Source organism: Carcharodon carcharias, chromosome 16 (assembly GCF_017639515.1).
Source record: "Carcharodon carcharias isolate sCarCar2 chromosome 16, sCarCar2.pri, whole genome shotgun sequence".
NCBI classification, from domain to species: Eukaryota; Metazoa; Chordata; class Chondrichthyes; order Lamniformes; family Lamnidae; genus Carcharodon; species Carcharodon carcharias.
In genome coordinates this window covers 74,803,898-74,818,540 of record NC_054482.1, presented here as the reverse complement: position 1 = coordinate 74,818,540, position 14,643 = coordinate 74,803,898, and the positions used below count along the sequence as shown (strand labels likewise).

At 39.3% G+C, this 14,643-nt stretch overlaps 1 protein-coding gene across 3 annotated transcripts in view; it reads right to left on the bottom strand.

The window, feature by feature from the left end:
• Window positions 1-14,643, bottom strand: part of LOC121289224 (zinc finger FYVE domain-containing protein 9-like) — a 299,382-nt gene that overhangs the window by 241,824 nt on the left and 42,915 nt on the right. For all 3 annotated transcript variants that reach the window (XM_041208437.1, XM_041208438.1, XM_041208439.1), the window contains one exon: window positions 7,033-7,132. In XM_041208437.1, the coding sequence (XP_041064371.1) occupies window positions 7,033-7,132 (100 nt within the window). The remainder of the gene's footprint in view (window positions 1-7,032; window positions 7,133-14,643) is intronic.

Sequence of the window (14,643 nt, the reverse complement as noted above, 5' to 3'; positions counted from 1 at the left end):
CACAATTGCCAGAAATTTTAAATCGGTGAGAACTAGTTTCTTCATTTCTCATTAGGAGCCCAGATCCCAGTCAAAAATAACTTAGCTTTCCTTCAAATGCTGTCCTCTGGAGCTGGGAGTTCTACCATAAATTAAATTACATTTAATGTTCCAAACAACAGGGGGCACAATTGCACTGGATCTCATGTACCAGAGAATTTACAGTGGTGAAGATTAACATGCCATCAAGAACAAGACAAAACAGTGTTCTCATAACTATAGCATAATCTGCAAAAATAGATCTACCCTCCAGCTTTATTTTGCAGCCCACTTTTCAGATATCTCAACAGAATGTCTCTTTGTGGAATAAAATTTCGATCAACTAAATCTAAATTTTTAATTGACATAAGTTTCAAATTGCTCAAGATATGAAATTCAGCCAAACAGGGAAAAATTAAAAACTGCATAAATTATATTTTCATTGTCAGGGTTTGTAAGTCATTCGACATACCTCAGACTACCAGTATATTTGTATATGTACTTAATTGTTAGGTAAGTATTGCAATACCCACTAAATAACCTTTGTGGGCAGAAGCTGGGAATCCATAAAGGTATTTCAGCAGCAAAAAGTTGAAATTCCTGATTTCATTAATTTTTCATGTCAAATATTTTGCATCATTTAATTTATGCTCAATCAAAATAGGTTAATAGTGTTGAAATATCCAAGGATGAAACTGAAAAATTTATGGGTACTTGTAGACAACACCCAGCATGCCTGATCATTTTCGAACAGCAAACAAAATGCTCTATTGTTAAGGAAAAAAAGTACGAACTGGAATAAGTCAGGCATAAATTGAATAAACATTGATCACTAAGACAGAAGGAGCAATAAAACAGGTCCCAACAATCAAAGAATGGAGTTATGAGATAACTGCCAAGTTTGGGGTTTTAAGGTGTAAAAGGAGATCATTGAGACAGAACCAGAGGTTTATCAGAAAGTGAACAGTATATGAAATTGAAAAGGAAAATCCACATTATTTCAAGTTAAACAGTGACAGAAGGAAAGGATGTTATTGCAACATTCTTCATACAAAGACTGGTCAATACACGGAAATACTACAAGGCAGGATAGAAAAGGCAAAGCATTCAATTCCAAGAAGCGAATGCATACATGATGATTGGAAGGGCAGAAATAACTAGGTCCTGGCTGAATGGATGAGTTTCCCTCAGACATAACTAGTAAAATGTATCTTCTTAAAGTTTGTTTTCTGTATATAAACAAAGGTAAGGCTACTTGAGCTGCCGTCACTAGCTATGGCGCAGATTATACTTTCTCTTCATTTAAGATAATAATTGATTGATTTTGGAAATCCAACCAATTGCCTTATATGTGTGAGTCTACATCTAAGTACTCAGAAACTAAGAATACCTCCAAATAATCCTCCCTACCTCCACCAAAACTATTATCTTGGTCAGATCTTGTCCACAATAGTTTTATTCTATATAGGATATAGAATGAATACATTTGTTCAGGAACTGAGTATTAATATCCTCATTCTTATTTGCAAATTACATTGCTTTAAGGTTTACTGTGGGACTGAACTGCTTTCAAGTGAACTTGTCAGCTTCTATTCTATTATCATCAGCTATCAGTTACTTAAAACACTGAGTGACTTCATGACACTGAAACAGTCCAAGTATTCATCTGCAGCATAAACAACTAAAAATACTCTGCTGTTGCTTCATTCTGGAATTTGGAGCAAAACACATGAATCACTAGTTTCTTAATGTTAAACTCATTTGTACAGCGTTAATATAAATTTAAATTGAAATCACATTTTAGAAGATTTTGGAAGACACTGCCATAAAAAATAGGCTCTTGAACTGGCTTTACTATTTGCACAAAACATTATAACCTGGGTTCAATGTACACCCAGAAATGCAAATTGAGCAGAGAACCGCCCTTTATATTGCTGATTCACAATGAGCCAGCACTACCTTTGTGTTTTTCGGACCATATGGAGTAGATAGTCACAAATCTAAACTATTTATACCATGTAATAACTTTGAATTGGTTTGGAATTAAATTTATCCTTAAAACGTGTAGGCTTCAATTAAGGACCAATTCAGAATAAAGAAATTCTTGAACTTACATCGTAACTCAAAAGATCAAGTCTTGGATTGGTTCCAACCTATCAGTAAGGGAGCAGCAGGAGGAGAAGGGGAAAGAGCAATGATAAAGTGGAACTGGTTTTTATATTTGAGACAGGGAAGAAAGAGTGAAACCTAATCAACAATATCTGTAGTTGAACACCATATCCCTGATAGTTGCACCTACCTAGCCTGGACCATCAGTGAACACAGACTGTCACTGATATAATCCATTCTGAGGATCTTCCCATCATAGTTTCGACCTTTCAGACCCTGAACCTACAGAGCCCACTTCAACCTTCTTTCCAAGGTCCACAAACAGGGTTGCCCTGGTAGGCCCATCGTTTCAGCTCATTTCTTCCCAACCCGAATCTGCTTCATCTCCCCTTGTCCAGTCTCTTCCCACCTACCTCCACAGCTCTTCCAAAACCCTTCACCAGTATTTTTTAAAACAGTTTCCAATTTCCAGTCCAAAGTGTTTTCTTTTCACTTTGAATGTCCAATCCCCCTACACCTCCATCCCCCATCAGGACAGCATGAGGGCTCTCTGCTTCTTCCTTGAACAGAGATGCAATCAATCCCCATCTGCCACTGCCTCCTTCGCCTGGCTGAACCTATTCTCAAATTAAACAACTTCTCCTTTGACTCCACACAATTCCTCCAAATAAAATGTGTTACTATAGGAACCTGCATGGATTCCAGCTATGCAACCTTTTGATGGTTATGTGGAACTTTTTGTTCCAGTCCTACTCAGGTCCCCTCCCTCACCTCTTTTTCCAGTATATAGATGACTGGAATAGTGTAGCTTCCTGTTTATGCCCCAAAGTGGAAAGTTTCATCAACTTTGCTTTCAAGTTCCACCCTTCTCTTGAATTCACATGGTCTCTATCCAACTCACCCCTTCCTCAACTGCTGCATCTCCATTTCTAGAAATAGCTGATTGACCAATATCCACTATAAGCCCAATGACATCCACAGCTACCTTGACTACAGTTCCTGCCACACCATTTCCTCTAATGACTCAATTCCTTTCTGCCAGTTTCTCAGTCACATCTGTTCCAACAAAGCACCTTCCATACCAGTGCTTGGATGTCATTTTTCATCAATCAAGTATGCCTTTCCATTGTGGTTGACATGTAACCCTCAACCATCTCCATTCCATTTTCCACACTTTGCTCTTCTCCCTTCCTCTCTCTCTCCCTGGACCACAATAGGATTCCCCTTGTCCTCATATTCCAGCCAACCAGCCTCCACATTTAACCAATCATCCTTTACCACTGCCAGGGTGATGTTACTGAATGCATCTTCCCGTTCCCTCCCTTTTCAGCATTCCAAAGTGGCCATTCCCTCCCATGACAGCCTGGTCCACTCCTCAATTGTCCCCAACACCCCACCCCTTTTCACACAAGTCCAAGAGATACAACACCTGTCCCTTTTGCTTCCTCCTTTCTCATCGGTCAGGGCCCCAAAACACTCTTTCCAATTGTGATTTACTTGTAAATCTTTTTATTGGGTAAACTGTATCCACAATTCATGATGCAGCCTCCTCCACAATGGGGGAAGAAAACAGAGACTGGGTAACCACTTTGCAGAACACCACCATTCAGCCTTCAAGCATGATCATTGTCATTTGAAATTTTCTGCACCATGGTCGTTCAGAACTGTCCCCCACTCCATTCCAGTGAAGCTCAATGTCACCTCAATAAACAGCACCTCATCTTTTGATTCAGCACTTTACAGACCTCAGACACAACATTGAGATAAACAATTTCAGGTCATAATCTCTGCCCCCATTTTTCCAGACAGCAGCTGTTGATGATTCTGCTATTCCCACCTCCTCTAAATCCATTTTTGTTTCTTCACTTGTCCCATTACCAGATTCTTTTGCGTTGGGCCATCATCCCTGCAGCCACTTAATTCCACCTGCCTTCCACCTTATAACAGAATACATAACATTAACTTCGTTCCTCTCACAGGTGCTGCCTGGCCTGCTGAGTCTTTCCAACGTTTTCTGTTTTAATTTCAGATATCCAGCATCTGCAGGGCATTTTGCTTTTCTAAGAGAAATGGTCTCTCACATAAGCACATTTCCATGAGTGGTATGGATGTGTCTACTGGTTGTGTGATCCTTGTTTGTAGAAAAAATTGTGGGGAGTGAAGTGAGAAAAAAAAGCAATATGGTCATCTTGAATACAATGAGTTTCATCCCATTTTAAAAATGCGTGAGAGCCAATGTTACCCCAGGTAAGTCAAATTTCACAATTGTGCTTATGCATTTTTATATTCATAAAAGTATTGCAGCAGAGTACATCCATACGCACTTCAACTATACTTAATAATTCTACACAGATGCTAACCTGTGGGATTCTTGGAGCTGCCTGAACTTCCTAGTCAGAATAAAGCTTCAAGGGTTAAATGAGGGCAAGTTAAATGAAATTAGCTTGTATTCCCTAGAGTTTAAAAGGTTGACAAGGCTTCTAATCAAGCTGCTTCTTATTGATAAAGGGACTTGATAAGGTAGATACAGAGATATTCACAGCGCCATCTGGTCCATCATGCATGTGCAGGTTCTTTGAAAGAGGAGCCGTGCTTAGTTCCACATCCCTGTTTTTTTGTCCATAACACTGCTAAGTTCCTTATCCTCAAGTATCTTCCAAATCTCTCTTAAAATTATGAAATCAACTTCTACCACCTTCTCAGGCAAAGTGTTCCAGATCCTGGCAACTCTGAAAATATAATCTCTCTAGATTTCTTTCCAATGGTTTTGAATCTATGACTTCTAGTTATTGACCCACTCACCAGATTATTATCCCTATTTACTCTAGCAAAACCTATCATCTTGAAACCTTAATTAGGTCATCTATTAATCTTCTCTGTTCCAAGGAGAACAATCTAACTTTTCCATAATATAAAAGCAAAATACGGTGGATGGGGATCTGAAATAAAAACAAGTAATGCTGGAAAAACTCAGGAGGTCTGGCAGCATCTGTGGAGACAGAAACAGAGTTAATGTTTCAAGTCCAATATGACTTCTCTGGAACTGAAAAGAGGTAGAAATGTGTTGGGATTTATACTGTTGAAAAAGGTGGAGCACAAAGGGAATAGATTTGAGGGCGGGGGAGATTAAATTACAAAAATGTCAAGGAAAAGGTAAAGAAAATGGGAATGGTAATAGTAAAAAGGAACAAAGCATTATTCCACAGTTGGTGTTAATAGCAGAATAAAAGGTCAGCGCTGTCTGAAAGCAAAACAGGAGATCAAGATATAATCTGGCATTGGGAGAAAGAAAAATTTATTTTTTTTTAAAATGGAGGACGGAGTTCATGGCCTGAAGTTGTTGAACTCAAATGTTGAGTCCAGAAGGTTGTAAGTGCCTCTTCAGAAGATGAGGTGCTGTTCCTCTATCTTGCATTGGGCTTCACTGGAATACTGCAGTAGGCAGGGGACAGAAACGTGAGCACAAGAGCAAGGTGGTGAATTGAAATGGCAAGCAACCGGAAGGTTGGGGTCATGCTTGTAGGCTGAACAGAGCTGTTCTGCAAAGCGGTCACCCAGCCTGTGTTTTGTCTCTCCAATGTAGAGGGGACCACACTGTGAGCAGCGAATACAATTAAGTTGAAAGAAGTAAAAGTAAATTGCTGCTTCAGCTGGAAAGTGTATTTCAGACCTTGGACAGTGAGGAGGTAGGAGGTAAAGGAGCAGGCTTTACATTTCCTGGGATTGCATAGGAAGGTGCTGTGGGAAGGGGATGAAGTGTCGAGGTGATAGAGGAGTGGACCAAGATGTTGCAGAGGGAATGGTCCCTTTGGAATGCTGACAGGGAAGGGGAGAGGAAGGTGTGTTTGGTGGTGGCATCATGCTGGATTTGGCGGAAATAGAGGATAATCCTTTGAATGCAGATGCTGGTGGGGTGAAAAGTGAGGACAAGGGGAGCCCTATCATTGTTCTGGGAAGGGTAGGATGGGGTGAGGCAGAAGTGCAGGAAGTAGGTTGGACATGGGTGAGGGCCTTGTCAATCACAGTGGTGGGCGGAGAGGCAGGAGGAACCTCGGTTGAGGAAAATGGAAAATATGTTGGAAGTTCTATTGTGGAAGGCAGCATCAATCGAACTTTTCCAACCTCTCAGCAGAACTAAGTCACTCATCCCTGGTAAAACCCCTCTACACCCTTTGAGGCTTTCACACCTTTTCTGACATGTACTGGTCAAAATTGCCCACAAAACTCTAGCTGGGGCCTAAATTGTATGGGAAACAGTAATGGGGAGCATATTGATAAAATCAGAACCAAGCCATTCAGGAGCAAAATCAGGAAGCACTTCTTTAAAATGTATTCATTCACAGATGCAGGTGTCGCAGGCCAGGCATTTATTGTCCACCCCTAACTGCCCTTGAGAAGATGCTGCTGAGCCACATTCTTGAACTGCTGCTTTCCATATGGTGTAGATCCAGGCACTGTGCTGTCAGGAAGGGAGTTCCAGGATTTTGACCTTCACAAAGGGTAGTAGAAACTTTCAGCTGTCTCCTCCAAAAGGCCGTGGATGCTGGATCAATTGGTACTTTCAAGACTGAGATTGATAGAATTTTCTCACACAAGATTATCAAGGAATATGTAGAAAAGGCAGCTAAATGGAATTGGGCTACTTATCAGCAGCGATCTAACTGAACGGCAGAACAGGCTTGAGAAGATGTATGGCCTACACCTGCTCCTATGTTCTTATAAAAATGTAACACACCCAAGTACTTGGAAGTATTGTAATACTCAAAAATTACTTTTAGAAAGGAAGCTCAATTATTTTGATGCCTGATGTGCCCAAACGTTTAAATGGTAAAATAAGGTTCATACAGCATATTTTGATATCTCTTACAAACAACATTGCACGCCAGAAAAAGGGAAGTAACTTACAATTTGAAAGAACAGTATGGCAAGTTACACAAACTCGGGCCTCTTTCATGTCCATATAACTTAGCTTGCACTTCAGACTGCAACATGCTGCACAGAAAACCTACAGAATAGAAAGGGGACATCAAAAAAGGAATTCACACAGAAATAGTCAACAGCACAAAACAATAACTGTTAAATCAAAAATTAAAATATTGAATTCTAACAGTGTTCAAACTTTGATCATATATATTGCCCAAAAAAAATGCATTGAACTTAAGCTATACCTTGTTAAAGTAGAAATGATAAAAACCTAGTCAGACACCAAATCCAAGAATAGCAGTGGACGCTTTGCCCGGAACACTAATCCCACCTGCTACAAAGTAGTAGAACATGCATATAGAACACTGTCCCACAGTTTAATTCCAACCTCTCTCATTTTGGACGAAAAACTAAAATAAAATGACTGCTAATTATCAATAAAGTATGAGCTAAAATCAGATAGTACTCTGGTCACAGCACTGGATTCCAACAACTGCATTTGGTGGCATAGTTATTTTGAAGACATTAAAAACATATACTAAAAGATAGAAAAAAATAAATAAATAAAAATAATTTAAAACTGTCCACAAATCGATTGAGATTATAAAGTTATTGCTCAAAACATTCTGACTTGCACCATGGAATTAACCAACCGGTCAAATCCATCTCATCCAAACCCAACTATTTGCTATGCCTTGGTTTCATTCAAATTCTGAGCTTGTGGTTTCAAAGTTCAATTCCAAACCTCTGTAGAGATTTTCACTTATTATCCATAAACTATTTCCCCTCAATACCATTAGATCTACTTAGATTATACAATAGTTCCTAGTCTACCTACCTAAACAAGGCAATTGATATCGAAGTTCCTGCTGTGACCCCCAACAAGTAAATTTATTCACGTCCAAACAGCAATTGAAAAATTCCCATTTTTTTTTTAATGAAGCATAACCATTTTTAATGCTCTTTTCAAGCATGTAGATGTCCAGTTTCCATAATCACAGTTGGGTTCATGCATTCCTGTTCCTAGATGCTATTGGTAAAAGATCTTAAAACCTGGGGGCACAAGTGCTTGCCAAATTATTGATATGGGAGAACTGAAGCAGGTGACTTGCTTTCAAAACTTTTCCTTCAAGTATTTGACGGGACAATGTAGCGAGTTTTTCTCTGCATCCAACTACTGCTACTCCTGGCCTATTAGGGTTTGATGGAGCAGTGTAGAAGGTGCTCCAGTGTCAGCATGGTTCAAAAATAGCACTATTGCCAGAGTCAGAAGGTTTATAGACTCATGCTCCACTGTAGGAACTTGAGGCTGACACTCCAGTGCAGTACTGAGGGAGTGCTGCAGTAACAGAAGTGCATCTTTCAGATTATGCATTAAACTGAAGTCCTATATACCCATTCAAGTGAGTGCAGAAATTCCCATGATACTATTCTAAGATAAGCAGGTGAGTTCTCCTTGTGTCCTGGCCAATGCTTAAATAGATCATTTAGCCATTTATCTCTGTGCTGCCTATGGGGCCTTGCTGTGCATAATTTTGCTTGCAATTCCCACAATACAATGGTGATACAAGGGCTTGATGGAGCAGTATCTGCTGGAGTTTAGAAGAGTAAGAGGCGACTTGATTGAAATATAAGATCCTGAGGAACTTGATGGGGTGGATGTGGAGAGGACCTTTCCTCTTGTGGGAGAATCTTGAACTAGGGGTCACTCATTAAAAATAAGGGGTCACCCATTTAAAACGGAGATAAGTCTAAATTTTCTCTGAGGGTCATGAGTCTTTGGAACTCTCTTCTTGAAAAGGTGGTGGAAGCAGAGTCATTGGATATTTTTAAGGCAGATCTGAATAGATTCTTGGTAAGCAAGGAGTGATAAGTTATTGGGGGTAGGCGGGAAGCAGATTTGAGGTTACTATCAGATCAGCCATGATCTTATTGAATGGCCGAGAAGGCTTGAGGGGCCGAATGGCCTACTTCTACTCCTTGTTCGTGTGACTACAAATTAAAAGCACTTCATTGGTTGTGAAGTGATTGGGGCAGCCCGAAGTCATGAAAAGTCTAACAGAAATCCAATCCAATAGAAATCATTATTTCTATTTTTTTTTAGCTCTGATGAAGAGTCATACTGACTCAAAACATTAACTGTATTCCTCTCCGCAGATGCTGTCAGACCTGCTGAGCTTTTCCAGCTATTTTTGTTTTTGTTTCCAATTTTCATGTCTCCTTCTGAAGTTCTGTATCCTTTGCTTAGATAAAGTCTGGGGATTCCACTTATCAAAGTGTTAACCCATCACCTGTAAATCATGGGATTTTGGCTGGTATGTGATAAGGGCTGACCAAACATTCACATTTATGCACTGAATGGCGATCAGAAGCAGATGTTCTGCCAATTTCCTCAAGGACATTGTCTGAAAATCAGAGCAATTTGATGCATCTAATTCACCAAGGCTACATTTGGAACATGTACACTTTGAGAAAAAGAACACTGATACAGAAAAAGAATTTTATAGCAATTTCTGGGATATAATGTTCCAAGCAAGAGTAACTTTCCGAACATAACTGTTGTCTAAGAATGTCTTCAATGCTGCAATAAGTTTAACAGAAGTTGTAGGGTAATTCATGGAATCTATCATCAGGGACAGAGTGACTCAGCAGTTGAATGAGTACAAGCTTATAAAAGTCAGCATAGATTTGTGAATGGTACATTATGTCTGACTAATCTAGTTGATTTTTTTTTAAGGAGCTCACTAACATGCTGGGATAGAGCAGTGACCATTGATGTTATCTATATGGATTTCCAGAGGCATCCAATAAGTTTCTACAGAAGAGACTAGTAAAAATTAAAGCACACAAGGTAACCTATGACACAGTTGGTAATTGGTTGGCAAGCAGGATAGAAAGGGCAATGATAGAGGGCTAGTTCTCTGATTGGCATGATATGGCAAGTGGTGTTCCCCAAGGATCTTTACTGAAGCCTCAGCTTTTTACCGCTCTTGCTCATACTTATTCAACTGCTGAGTTGCTCTGTCCCTAATGATAGATTCCCCGAATTACCATATATATTAAAGGCTTGGATGAAGGAACAGAGTGTTGCATATCCAAGTTTTCAAATTACACTTCAGTTAGGAAACACGAAGTCTTGTGGATGGGAGCAGGAAGGTATTGCAAATGGAGTTCAATGTGGGGCAGCAAGAGATTATCTAGTTGGCATCCAAGAAAAAAAACTGAACATTTTCTTAATGGTGAGACACCAGAAATTATGGAGGAGCAAAGAGATTTGATTTTCTAAGTACAGGGTACACAAAAATTCACAAAGCTAGAGCACAAGGCTCATGGAATATTGGCCTTTATTTCAGGGGCTGGAGTTTATGGGGAAGAGTTATGCTTCAGTTGTACAGAGACACTATCAGACCCCACCTGGAAATTTGGACACTGCACCTCAGTTAGCATACTGGCCTTGAAAGTACAGCAAAGGTTCACCAGAATTATACCTGAGGCATTAATGGTTACATTGAGGACTGGTTGCATAAACTTAGTTTGTATTTAGGTAACTGAGGGGTTAATTAATTGAAGAGTTTAAAATGAGATAGGGGTTTGGTAGGATACCATGGTAGGGAGTCCAGAAGAAGAGGCCAATGTGAGCTAGGCTACTTAGGGGTGATATCAGGAAGCATTTTTTTCACTAAGGGTAATGGAAACCTGGAACCCTCCATCCCTAAAAGGGTGTAGTGCTAGCTCTTGGCTATGGGTACAAAAGAGCGAATTTAAAAGCAGTTTTAAACAGTGCACAGGTACAGTGAGACCAGGGGTTTGGGGGGATGGGGGTGTTCAAGCACATAGATCTTTGAAGGTGGCAGGACAAGTTGGGAGTAAAACTAGCAAAGCATATCGGATTTCAGGATTCATAAATAGGGGTACAGAGTACGAATACAGGAAAGTTATGCTGAACCATTATAAAGATCTGCTTTGGCCACAACTAGAGTATTTCATCCAGTTATGTTCATCACACTTTAGCAAGGATGTGAGGTCCTTTGAATGGGTTAGGTTAGAAAAGCTGGGATTGTTCTCCTTGGAGCAAAAGAGATTGAGAGGAGTTTTAATAGAGATGTTCAAGCTGATGACAGGTTTAGATAAGGTAGACAAAGAAAAGCAGTTCCCATTAGCTGATGCTACGAGGAATAGAGGACTACACAGCGAGTGGTTAATGACCTGGAATGCGCTGCCTACAAGCGTGGTGGAAACTGAGACTATAAATATGATTTTGAAAGAAAATTGGATGGGCACTTGAGGGAAATAAACTTACAGGGTTGGGCAGGGGAATGGGGCTGATTCGATTGCTCTACAGAGGGCTTGCATGGACTCCACAGACTAAATGGCTTCCTTCTGTGCTAAAATGGCTCTTGCACTCAGAGCAGGATGTAAGATTACCAACAGGAAAGGGAACAACAATTCATACTGCATGAGAAGAGACTGCTCCCTTTACTGTTGGTAATCTTGCAATCTATACTGATGCATGCAAGACAAAAAATTTAGACAGCATGTTTCTTTTTCCACAGAAATACTCAAGTTCTATACCACCAAATGAAAATAATGACTCTACACACCCAGCTCCGAACAATGGAAGCATGACAAAAATTAATACCAAGGGTATTGGTAACCATATCATCTCTGGCAAAAGGAAAGCCTTACCAGTATTATTGCTGAAGTAATGGATAAGACAAAGGAAACAGTCCAAAGAGGAAAAAACATGATGATCAGGACAATGCGGAGACTGGAAAGATTGTCCTAAGGACTCCACATCGTTAAGTAGAGCAACTGATTTTGCCAAGCACAGAGGCACTTAAAGATGATCATCTACCTCAGATAAGCAAGCTGAAAAAGTGGGGAAAAAGTTGAATCGGGAGTTCAAACTGAGAAGCCAAAAAGCAGTCGACACAGCACTGATGTGCCAACTTTTAAAATCAGCCTGCTGATTTCACAGTTTTACAGTGCAGGAGGCACCAATTCAGCCTATCAAGTCTGCACTGGCTTTCTGAAGGAACATTCCACCTAGTCCCACTCCCCTGCCTTATCCCCGTAACCTTGCACACTGTCTTTTCAGGCAGCAATCCAATTAAATCCATTTAAACCAATTTTTTGCCAGTAAGTGGAACACAAGGTGAATATAACAAGTTGGTAACAGTAGCCATTCATTCACTAGCACAAGAGTGCTTAAAATAGGTAGGCTTTCAAAGTAGACACGTTCAAAAGACAGACCCCTCAAGAGCTCATCTTTACTAAAATCGAGCATTAAGCTGGTGTCAAATCATTACAAAATAATAACAGAATATTGTTCTGTAGGAATGCACAATGTGGAAAATCCACACATGAGCAGGAACAAATTCTCTGAGATCCAGCAATAGGAGAATGTTTTTGAGGCTAGACCACTGAGTTGGGGTTACAGTCATGGATTTCATGCTGTTTAACAAGACCGGAGCAAACACGCGTAACTGTTTTAATCTTAAAACTAATGTGCAGTATTGTAAATCCACATGGAAACACAATATTACAGGAACAATTTAAATGAAGAAGAACAATAACGGTATTTTATTCAAGAAACACGTTTGCAGCCCTTAAGGCTGAATTGCAGCGTAACTTGGATCAAAAAATTCACATATAGATTAAGTAATAAAAACATGGAAACATGTGACAATAGTAATAACAAAAATAGGAAAGTGGTGGATGGGATATTAAAAGGAGGGAAAAAAAGAAAGCCAAATTATTTTACAAACATAAAATGCCAATAGGATAGAAGCTTCGAGCATTAATCACTAATCAATTTTCACATTGCACAATTTGATTTATATTTTCATTTAGAACAGACACAAAGCAAACAATACTATTTGGTAAAAAATAAATTACTTCACTACTTTTCTATTGTAAGTATAGTTCAACTAAATAGGAAACAATTACAGGGGTAAATCAATAAAGCAATCAACCATAAACAGTTTAAAACTAATAGTTTTTAAATCTGGAACCTGCCAAATCCCTCATCTATCTCTTCATTTTTGTATAAACAGAAAACTATGCAGAAGCTTTTTACGTACTACAATGCAGAATTCATCAAAAAAAAAGTAAAATGTCACATTCATTAGACCTGCACCAAATTTCAAGTCATGCATTTGCATTTACAAACTATTTCAAAATTCAAAGCTGTTCCTAATAAAGCAATTCAGATTGTCTCAACTGTTAAAGGTACTTTTTGTTCATAATGCACAGCCGCTAACACTTTTTTCGGATAATTGCCTTGACAAAGCATAAATAGCAAATCCAAGAGAGCAAACCAAATCAATTTTGCAGATCAAGTTAAAATTTCAAGGTTGCAAACAAGGTGTTATGATCTCCATAGAGACCAATAGCTCTTAAGAAGAAATTCAAACTTCCAGTTAACAGCTGAAAGAATGCCACATCAAGTTTCACATTTTAATATTTTTTACTAAAATAAATGGCTAAAAGCACTATTGACTAAACACCTTTTTGGTAACTTATCCTTTAAACTACAGAAGGGAACATTCCTCTTTTATACTGATCACTCAATGCACTCCTCATAGAATTACATCCTTATAGCAAGCAGTCCACAGTTATTCCCAGCTTCTAGTGGGCTCCCGTATCCCCATTTCGCTGAGTGGTAAATTGAGTGACCACTTCCAGGTGCTTTTTCCAGTTTATGGAGAGTTCCTTAAATCCACCACCACCGGTAAAGCCTGTTCCGATGATTCTTCTTCCCCCTGGCCATGGATGAATCACCTAGAATCCTTAGATAGCGGCAGGATGCATCTCTTCGATTAGGGAACCATCTCCATTCTGCATCAGGATGTGGTAAATTGCAAGGCCAAGCAGCCTTTTCTTAGCTGATCGCACAGAACTGGTCTGTCTGAGGTATCATCGATTTGTAGGGAAGCCTGTAATCGGATGTAAAAAAAATTGGCTTCCTCTGCCCTCTTCCCTTGCATTCAGGTAGAAATGCTAATTAACTATTTTTGATCCCCAACTCCTCTTTCATCTTAGAAGTAAATAAGACAGTTCATAGCACAACTCTTTACAACCAGATATCTATAACACCTTTCTGGGACTTTGTGATACTCAAAGTCTACTCACTGTAAACTCGGTTTGCTTCTATTGTCTCCAACCATAGATACCTTGCACCTTCTTCTTAGTAAAACAATCTAAGCTTTCCTTTGATCAAATCAAATCACCCAGGCTTACTGTCAGGCAGACTGCAGAACAGGTCACATGATCCCATTTAACCCCAATTTAAAGCTACAGTCTCAAAATATAATCATCATAATTGTAACAAAGGACAATTATGTACTTACACTGCACTGGAAACATTAGCCACCAGGACCAAAATAGCTCCCATGAACAAATGGTTCAAATCTTCATCTTAGAGCAAAAAAAAAACCAAGAGCATGCATTTATATAGCACTCTGTTTTCAAATGATCCAAAACAATTTAAAATCAACAAATTATTTTTCAATGTGGTTGACTCTTAACTCCTCCTCCTTCAGGTATCATGCCCTAATAGGGCATTGGTGATCATGGACTTCCATTGGATTG